This window comes from Palaemon carinicauda, chromosome 45 (assembly GCF_036898095.1).
Source record: "Palaemon carinicauda isolate YSFRI2023 chromosome 45, ASM3689809v2, whole genome shotgun sequence".
Taxonomy (NCBI): Eukaryota; Metazoa; Arthropoda; class Malacostraca; order Decapoda; family Palaemonidae; genus Palaemon; species Palaemon carinicauda.
In genome coordinates, this window is record NC_090769.1 from 27,342,738 (window position 1) to 27,352,737 (window position 10,000).

Sequence of the window (10,000 nt, forward strand, 5' to 3'; positions counted from 1 at the left end):
AACGACAAATAAAATCGTAATAATACGAATACTCAATGCTAAAGAAATATTTCCTTTTACCCTGGGAAGGGTGAAGCCAGCTAGACTCGGACCTTTCAGCATTGAGCAATCGTCACCAGGGATGGGGGTTCGCTTGGAAGTGAGCGACTTTCAGACTCAAATCCATAAATCAAATCATGCAGTATATTATTATTATTACCATTATTATTATTTTTATCGTTATCATTATCATTATCACTATTATTATTATTATTATTATTATGATGATGATGATGATGATGATGATGAGGAGGAGGAGGAGGAGGAGGAGGAGAAGGAGGAGTTACTAGGATTTATTGAAACGAAAGAATTTTTTCGCGCGTCCTAAACGGCTTTGGAAGAAAATCTTCACGGATCTCCGAATGGCTTCAGAAGAAATGGCCATAGACTTAGCATGGAGTTCTGAATGACCCTAGAACAGAATTTCTGATCTGCTTCGGAAGAAAATTTTCCCTGATTTCCAAATGCCTTCAGAAGAAACAGCCTTAGACTTGGCATGAAGTTCTGAATGACTCCAGAACAGATTCTTCCTGGAGCTCCCTGAACGGCACCTGAAGAAATTTTTCGGGATCTTCAAAAGGCTTCAGAAGACATGGCCGTAGACTTAGCATAGAGTTCTGAATGACTCCAGAACAGAATCCTCCCGCAGCAATTCTGAACGGCTCCGCCCCGAGCTTCAAATGACTTCTGAAGACCTGATCTCTTTTTTTTTTTTTTTTTTTTTTTTTTTTTTTTTTCAAACTGAGCATGCAACGCAGTGAACATTGTTAATGGCTATTTTTGGAACAGGGAGCTGACTGTGAGAATTGTGTATTATAACTACAGGATCATCAGGAGGCTCTTCGGAACACCTTCATCTACAGCTGGTTTTGGTGCTTGCTGCAGAAGTTGTCGAGCTTTGAAGAACATAATGTTAGCGCCTTGAATGATCCTTTGCTTGGGCTTTTGCAACGATGACCTATAATTGGAGACAATTGGAAATAAGGAAATAAGGACGGAAACGGAATGGTTCAACTAAACAGTGAGCGACGTGTGGTTCTTCAACAGGATAGTCCCAAAATTAGACATTGACGAAAGGACATATCAAGGTCATATTGGTAAATATATTGTGTTGCTCGTCGTTTACTTTAGCTTGATGACGTATGCGGAGAAAATTTGTTGCATTCCTGTCTCTACCCATCGCCCCGATGGACAAAGACATGGATGCCATCGATTTCTCTGAGGAATCTGACGAACTAAGGACACACGGCACTGAAATCTCTCTTGAAATCTAGAAGGAAACTGACGAACTAAGAAAGAATACGATAAAATCTCGAAGGAAATTGACAAACTAAGGAAAGTGGAAGATGAAATATCAAAGGAAATCGAAGACTAAAGATTTTGAAATCTAGAACAGACAGAAGAGAACAGCAACGAAGAGCCTTTAAACGAACACTCAAAATAGCCTTTAATGCTAGAGGTAAATCACCTTAAAATAGAGGTAAAATAGAGCCCCTAATGCGAGAAATAAGCACCTCAAAATAGAGGTAAAAAACCCTTAATGCTAGAAATAAGGCAGATAAAAATAGAGGTAAAACAGCTGCTAATACTATAAATAAGGCACGTAAAAATAGAGATCAAAGAGCCTCTAATGTTAGAAGTAAAGCACCTCAAAATCAAGGTCAAAAAGCCTCTAATTCTTTATATAAGGCTCCTAAAAATAGAGGTCAAAAGCCCCTAATGCTATAGATAAGGCACCTAAAAATAAAGGTCAAAGAGCCTCTAATGTTAAAAAGTAAAGCACCTTAAAATCGAAGTCAAAAAGCCCTTAATGCTTTATATAAGGCTCCTTAAAATAGAAGTCAAAAGCCCCTAATGCTATAAATAAGGCACCTAAAATTAAAGGTCAAAGAGCCTCTAATGTTTGAAGTAACGCACCCCAAAAAGAGGTAAAAAAAAGTTCCTAATGCTTTATATAAGGCTCCTAAAAATAGAGGTCAAAAGCCCCTAATACTATAAATAAGGCACCTAAAAATAAAGGTCAAAGAGCCTCTAATGTTAGAAGCAAAGCACCTCAAAATCGAGGTCAAAAAGCCCCTAATGCTTTATATAAGGCTCCTAAAAATAGAGGTCAAAAGCCCCTAATGCTATAAATAAGGCACCTAAAAATAAAGGTCAAAGAGCCTCTAATGTTAGAAGCAAAGCACCTCAAAATCGAGGTCAAAAAGCCCCTAATGCTTTATATAAGGCTCCTAAAAATAGAGGTCAAAAGCCCCTAATGCTATAAATAAGGTACCTAAATATAAAGGTCAAAGAGCCTCTAATGTTAGAAGTAAAGCACCTCAAAATCGAGGTCAAAAAGCCCCTAATGCTTTATATAAGGCTCCTAAAAATAGAGGTCAAAAGCCCCTAATACTATAAATAAGGCACCTAAAAATAAAGTTCAAAGAGCCTCTAATACTAGAAGTAAAGTACCTCAAAATCGAGGTCATAAAGCCCCTAAATCTAAAGTTAAGGCACCTAAAAATATAGGTAAAAAAGCTCCTAATGCTGGAGATAAGGCACTTCAACATAGAGGTAAAAATCCCCTAATGCTAGAGATAAGGCACCTCAAAATAAGAGGTTAAAAAGCCTCTAATGCTATAGATTAGGCTCCTGAAAATAGAGGTAAAAAGCTCTTAATGCTAGAGCTAAGGTACCTCAAAATAAGAGGTCAAAAAGGCCCTAATGCTAGAGATAAGGCCCCTAAAATTAATGGTAAAAAAATCTCCTAAAGCTAGAGATAAGGCACCTCAAAATATTAGGTCAAAAAGCCCCTAATGCTAGAGAGAAGGCACCTCGAAATAGAGGTCATAAAGCCCGTGAAGCTAAAGTTAAGGCACCTAAAAATAGAGGTAAAAAGCCCCTAATGCTAGAGATAAGACACCTCAAAATAGAGGTCGAAAAGCCCATAGTGCTATAGAGAAGGCACCAAAAATAGAGGTCAAAAAGCCCCTAATGCTAGAGATAAGGCACCTCAAAATAGAGGTCAAAAAGACAATAATTCTAGATATAAGGCACCTAAAAATATAGAGGTCATAAAGCTAAAGTTAAAACACCTAAAATAGAGGTAAAAGCCCCTAATGCTAGAGATAAGGCACCTTAAAATAGAGTTCAAAGAAACGCAAATGCTAGAAGTAAGGCACCTCAAAATAAGAGGTAAAAAAACCCATGATCCTAGAAGTAAGGAACCTCAAAATGTGGGCCAAAGAGGTGGTACAATTGAATACAGAATATACTTTAGGTATTTTTTATGAATGAAATGACCCAGCTTCACCCAGGTGAGTGGTGAACTAAACAGCCAGCATACCTCATCCTCACCATGCAGGGTCCTGCTACTTAACACCCGTCAGTGAGTCCCAGACCTTTCATATACTGTATAGCCATCCATGTCTGGACTCCGATAGATCGGACACAAATAGAGTTGTAACCTGGCAAGTAAAAAAAAAAAAGAATATATATATATATATATATATATATATATATATATATATATATATATATATATATATATATGTGTGTGTGTGTGTGTGTGTGTGTGTGTGTGTGACTAACACTCTTGATTTTAATTAATGTAAATATCAACCAAAATGGCATTTAATATCAAATTCAATCTTTGAGAGTGAATATCTACTAGAAATTCATTTATGATAACAGCTTCTGACTGAGCAGAAATTCGAGCCTATGCCTCTTAGCCGAAACCATGCTTGCAGAGACTGTAACCAACCATACTATCAAGACAAATACAAGTTTTACAAGTCGACCGTACATATTCCTGTCGAATTCGGGAATCTGTTCTTAGATTTGAAATATACTCATCTCCACTATGATAGCTGATTAGTGTTTGCAACACGTTTTTATAGATAATAATAATAATAATAATAATAATAATAATAATAATAATAATAATAATAATAATAATAATAATAATAATAATAATAATAATAATAATAATAATGAAGATAGAATCTATAACATTAGAATATAAAATATTATTGTTATAAATTGGAATTTTTCATTATAGTTATTTCATATAAAGGTAGAAATACAGTTAACGTAATATGGTATAAAGTGTAACCTACGTGCGATGTTTATATGTTTTTATAGTATACCCTTATTTGACTCACTTTTGTTTTCTATGAGATTTAATTATCTTTCGTTTTCTTTGATAGTATTTATGGTATGTCTTCGATGTCGAACGTCCATTTAACCGATTGGCTTATTGGTTGATTAATCGGATAGACAGTAGAATCTTATTGCCCATTGTATTGGCCTTTATTTAATTCAGTTGAGAGAGAGAGAGAGAGAGAGAGAGAGAGAGAGAGAGAGAGAGAGAGAGAGAGAGAGAGAGAGAGAGAGAGAGAGAGAGAATTTGCAATATTGACTAAGCGCTAAAACTTTATTTTTTACAAGCATTCGGACAGATACGAATTATAGTTTAAATTTGGATTTGAAATACAGTTCTCTGAGGCCATTTTATGTTGAGAGTTGCATAATATTTGCTTTATCAGCTAGTCTAATTTTCGTTTGTCAGTACAGTTATTTTGCGGAGTCGTTAAATAACGAATAATGTTTTAAAAATAACAACCTATTATTTCCTTATTTCCACTTAACTTTAGAATTATTTTGAACTTACTAACATCAGTGCATCTCACGCGGTACACTGCAAGCACTACTGTAGGGTCCTTGTCACATCCTTTCAGACCCTGACTGCACCCACTTTTTATTATTCTTTCTTGCCTCATTTCCTACTTCCTTTCTTCCATTATGTTGTCCAGCCTCTTATACTTCATAATGTAACTACGGAGATATCCTCCATTAGTTCCTGGTTGATGAATGGCCTCTCCGGCCCTAGTGTTGGATACATCTTTCTATCCATACTTAGCCTCAGACTAGGTCTGCAGGTTAATATATATATATATATATATATATATATATATATATATATATATATATATATATATATATATATATTTATATATATATATATATATATATATATATATATATATATCATATATATATATATATATATATATATATATATATATATATATATATATATAAACAACTAAAAATCGCTTTCAAACGTTCCATTTACGCCTGTGTACCACAAGGTCACATCTACTATCCTTATGGTATACAGTATACGTAGAGGCATACATAATCAGAGGATTTGCAGACATTTGTTTAGTTCATCCAAGGAATCAACAGTTAGCCTTGTTTATTGGCATATAGATAGATTATGTATGTCCAGCTTTGGAATAATCTAGCTATTTACATAGCTTTTTGTGTCTCATATACTTCTGAACTGTAATTCAAATATTACGGTTAAATTTTTGCTTCTTATCCATATGAAATAATAATGATAATAATAATAATAATAATAATAATAATAATAATAATAATAATAATAATAATAATAATTATTATTATTATTATTATTATTATTATTATTATTAGACAAGCTACAACCCTAGTTGGAAAAGCAAGATGCCATAAGCCCAAGGGCTCCAATAGGGAAAAATAGCCCAGTGAGGAAAGGAAATAAGGAAATAAATAAATGAGAACAAATTAACAATAAATCATTCTAAAAACAGTAACAACGTCAAAACAGATATGTCATATATAAACTATAAAAAGACTTATGTCAGCCTATTCAACATGAAAAAATTTGCTGCAACTTTGAGCTTTTGAAGTTCTTTAGTTATACCTGATTAAAGGTCTTAATTATCATGACTGATTTTACAGACTATGAAATTGATTAAGCTCCCATATTAGCACGTTGCCATTTATGTACAGGTAATAGATTAGAAGTTATACTAAATAAATAAATTTAATAACAATAGGTAACAAATTCATCACAAAAGATGTGCAGTGTAAATGGAATATCTGATGAATATAATAACATTAAATACATATTCATATCCGAAATAATATTCATAAAAGAGAGGAAATTACGCAAAACACTTAGATGATAATCCCAATGATTTAAATGCCTGGAATGATTTTGATGAACTGGTTGATATCGCTGATAGTCTCCATCTGACAAGGGCTCTTCCACTACGAAATGTATCTGTAACCAGCTGCATAGTTACCTGGAGGAGAATAGATTCATTTTTTATTCATAACTGATTAAATCCAGTGAAACAGGGTTGTGGCCTGTAACACACCCTGTCTTAGAATCTGAATTAAAAAATATACCTACACGATTTATTTTTTTTTTTTTTTTTTTTTTTTTTTTTTTTGCTGTGCTCACAAACCTGACTAGTCGGCTGAATATTGACTATAGTCATTGACTACAATCTAGTCTGCGAGTGTTTGGTCATAAAATTCGTGGAGATGAGCGCCAATTCCTTATCCTCAGAAGATAATTCTTTTGCACAGTCGAGATTAAGAAGAGTTTATATCTATTGCAATTGCAAAGCAACTTTATGTTAAGAACCTTATTTATTAGGAAAAAAATTACTCGTGATATATCTTGAAAGTATTTCTAAATTTTTGTTATAAAGATCATAATTTAAAAGAAAAATCATATTTTTTTTCCTTCATAAAGACCGATTTCAAATTATATTAGCAGCATGATTCAAGACTTTTAGAACTAATTTTATGATCATATGACTTTACTTGTGCAATTAAACTCTCCTTAACAGCACAGTTTAAAGGTTCAAAGGCCGTTCATGAATGGCAAAGGCAAGGGAAAGTGGCAGCGCCCTATCAAGCAGGACGATGCCCTAGAGACTGACCATATATACATATAATCAGCGCCCAAGCCCCCTCTACCCCAAAGCTAGGACCAAGAAGGGCCAGGCAATGGCTGCTGATGACTCAGCAGATAGACCTATAGGCTCCCCAAAACGCCCCTATTCCTTAGCTCACAAGGATGGTGAGGTTACAGTGAACAAAGGAACTAGACTCGAACCCCAGTCTGGCGTTCACCAGTCAGGGACGTTACCACATCAGCCACCACAACCCTTTAGTTTTTATGCAATATGACTTTAAATCAACATAGTCTAGTAATACAATTAGACTACAGTATATATAAAGACATTTAATCACTTAGAAATACAAACAAGACTTTTGTTCATATTACTTTTAAAACGAAAGTCAAGAATTCTTACCTTGGGTTGAAACTTGTCCACCGGTGGAGCTCGTGTTCAGAATGATAAGTTTCCCTTTATTCTTGCCTTTTCCCTTTCCCTTCCCTCCCCCTCCTCCCCCTCCCCCTCCAGCCCCGATGATAATTGGCTGCACAACCGGATGTTGTTGGTGGTGGTGGTGAGGAGGAGGTGGGTAATATGGGTAAGGGAATGGGTATGGAGGGTAAGGTGAGTGTCCACCCTGATACGGAGGGTATGGATACCCATGAATGTGTATATTCGAGTGACTTCCATGGTGTCCATATCCATAGTGACCGTGACCATGACTGTGCCCATGATCGTGGTGATAATGATCATGATCGTGGTGATAATGATCATGATCGTGGTGATAGTGGCCATGGCCATAACCAGGCCTATGACCGTGATCATGGTGATCATCGTGATGACTGCTGTGATGATCACTGTGATGCGTCTGGGCCGCGTGATGGCTGATGATGACGTGGTAGTTATCGTTATCTTGCTTTACCTCCTCTTTCTCCTTTTCCTTCTGCTTTTCTTTCCCTTTATACCATTCGTAAAACTGGCTGACGAATCTCGGACTGGCTTCGGGGGACCTACCGCTGCCCGAGGCCATGGCTTCGTCTCGGTCATCCTCGACTGCATCCGAGGATTCGGAAGCCAGTCCTGTTCGTGCTGAGAAACCTGTAATATCTGGAGGAAAATGTAGATGATTTGGTAATCTGGTATCTTTGATGTAGTATTTTATTTCACTGAACAACCTGTTAGTTTTCTCCCCCAAAAAATATTTTGCTAATAGAATTGTGAGCCTTGTTAATTTTCTGTGTTCTCCACAGAAAATTAAGCTTATTAAAAATGTTGACTACTTTGTATAACTGGTATTGCGTTTGATTAATTGTTCTCCTCTCCTTTGATAAACATGTCACTTTCACTACAATAATCGAAAAAATAGATAGTTTTCCCAAGTTTTTTATCATATTCTTATCTTTAAGTCCTCTAGTCTCAGGTCAACACCTACAAATAAATGCCACCTAATGTAGCGTCAAGAGATGAATTTATACACGATCTCAAAAATGTTATGCTATGCAGAATTATTATTATTATTATTATTATTATTATTATTATTATCATTATTATTACTTGCTAAGCTACAACCCTAGTTAGAAAAACAGGAAGCTATAAGCCCAGGGGCTCCAACAGGGAAAATAACCCAGTGAGGAAAGGAAACAAGGAAAAATAAAATATTTTAAGAACAGTAACAACATTACAATAAATATCTCCTATATAAACTATATAAACTTTAACAAAACATCAGGAAGAGAAATAAGATAGAATAGCATGCCCGAGTGTACCCTCAAGCAAGAGAACTCTAACCCAAGACAGTGGAAGACCACGGTACAAAGGCTATGGCACTAAACAAGACTAGAGAACAATGGTTTGATTTTGGAGTGTCCTTCTCCTAGAAAAGCTGCTTACCATAGCTAAAGAGTCTCCTCTACCCTTACCAAGAGGAAAGTAGTCACAAAACAATTACAGTGAGGTAGCTAACCCCTTGGGTGAAGAAGAATTTTTTGGTAATCTCATTGTTGTCAAGTGTATGAGGACAGAGGAGAACATGTAAAGAATAGGCCAGACTATTCGGTGTTGTGTGTGTAGGGAAAATGAACCGTAACCAGAGAGAAGGATACAATGTAGTACTGTCTGGCCAGTCAAAAGACGCCATAACTCTCTTGTGGTAGTATTTCAACGGGTGGCTGGTGCCCTGGCCAGCTTACTAGATTGTAAACTAGATCACTGATACTCTGCACACAGTGAAGCATGCAAGTCTACTGCAAGCTTTTTCACAGGTGTATTCTAGATTAAAATCTTAACCAAGTGAATCCTCTTTCCACTGTTATATTGCTAACATATGAAGTGAGGAGAAACTTAGTACCTACATTAAATAGGAATTAAACATTGCTTGCTACGTCTCAAATGTTATAAATTTATCTTATTTCAATATAATACTATTAATCTTGTGAAGTTTCCATTAAAATCTAAAATGTTATTGTAGTTTCAGTTGATTTAAAAAAGATGGCGCAAACCACAGATTTTTTTTTTTTTTTTTGTATTAATAAGAGTTGGGTAGAGATTATTATAAGAGGGATTGAGCTCTACTTAGGAAAAGAGAAAAAGGGACATTAAAGATATTCTCTTGAAATAAGGGAAAAGCAAGGACATGCAACAAGAAGTAAGCCTAGCTAATGTGATATTGTTCAATATGACAACTTCCAAAATACAAAAAACTTGTATTTTTGCACGATTAAAGATTTTTGGTCTTCTAAAAGGATTCCAGTTACTTATTTGTCAACAAATATTTATCAGAATATTAGATATAAATTGCAGTTTTCAAATTTCCCTATCTAAAAAAAACCTACCTTTCATATTCGTCTCCCCCTCCGTTGGGCTGATGGAATTTCCGAAATCGTGTCCTACGATCGTGTATTCATGAGCAGGTAATCCATCCGATGCGCCTGCAAGATATCTCAAAGGCGGCATTTGGCTGTGGGGCGCTTCGACGATGTGTTGAATTGAAGGCCATAACAGCTCGGCCGAACTCGTTGTTAACCAAACAAATACGGAACATAGGCCAGCCCACAACTTCCACCACCTGCTTAACAACTGCACAAAAAGAGGAATAATAAAAAGATACTGGAAAACTGTATAGTTAAGATATTGAGTTATTTGAAATTCCCTTTATCACATTGTGAATGCGTGGATATCTACCCTCTGCAGCACTTTCCCCTATACTGCTGATACACTTACTTACTTACTTACTTACTAAT

At 35.5% G+C, this 10,000-nt stretch overlaps 1 protein-coding gene across 1 annotated transcript in view; it reads right to left on the minus strand.

Annotated features, from left to right (window-relative positions):
- Positions 1–6,016: 6,016 nt before the first annotated feature.
- The window catches only part of LOC137634870 (uncharacterized), a 10,196-nt gene continuing 6,212 nt past the window's right edge, over positions 6,017–10,000 (minus strand). Inside the window, exons 3-5 of the mRNA XM_068367420.1 lie at positions 9,593–9,836; positions 7,179–7,859; positions 6,017–6,155 (exon numbers count right to left, since the gene is read on the minus strand). Coding sequence (XP_068223521.1) covers positions 6,121–6,155; positions 7,179–7,859; positions 9,593–9,836 — 960 coding nt within the window. The 3' untranslated portion in view covers positions 6,017–6,120. The remainder of the gene's footprint in view (positions 6,156–7,178; positions 7,860–9,592; positions 9,837–10,000) is intronic.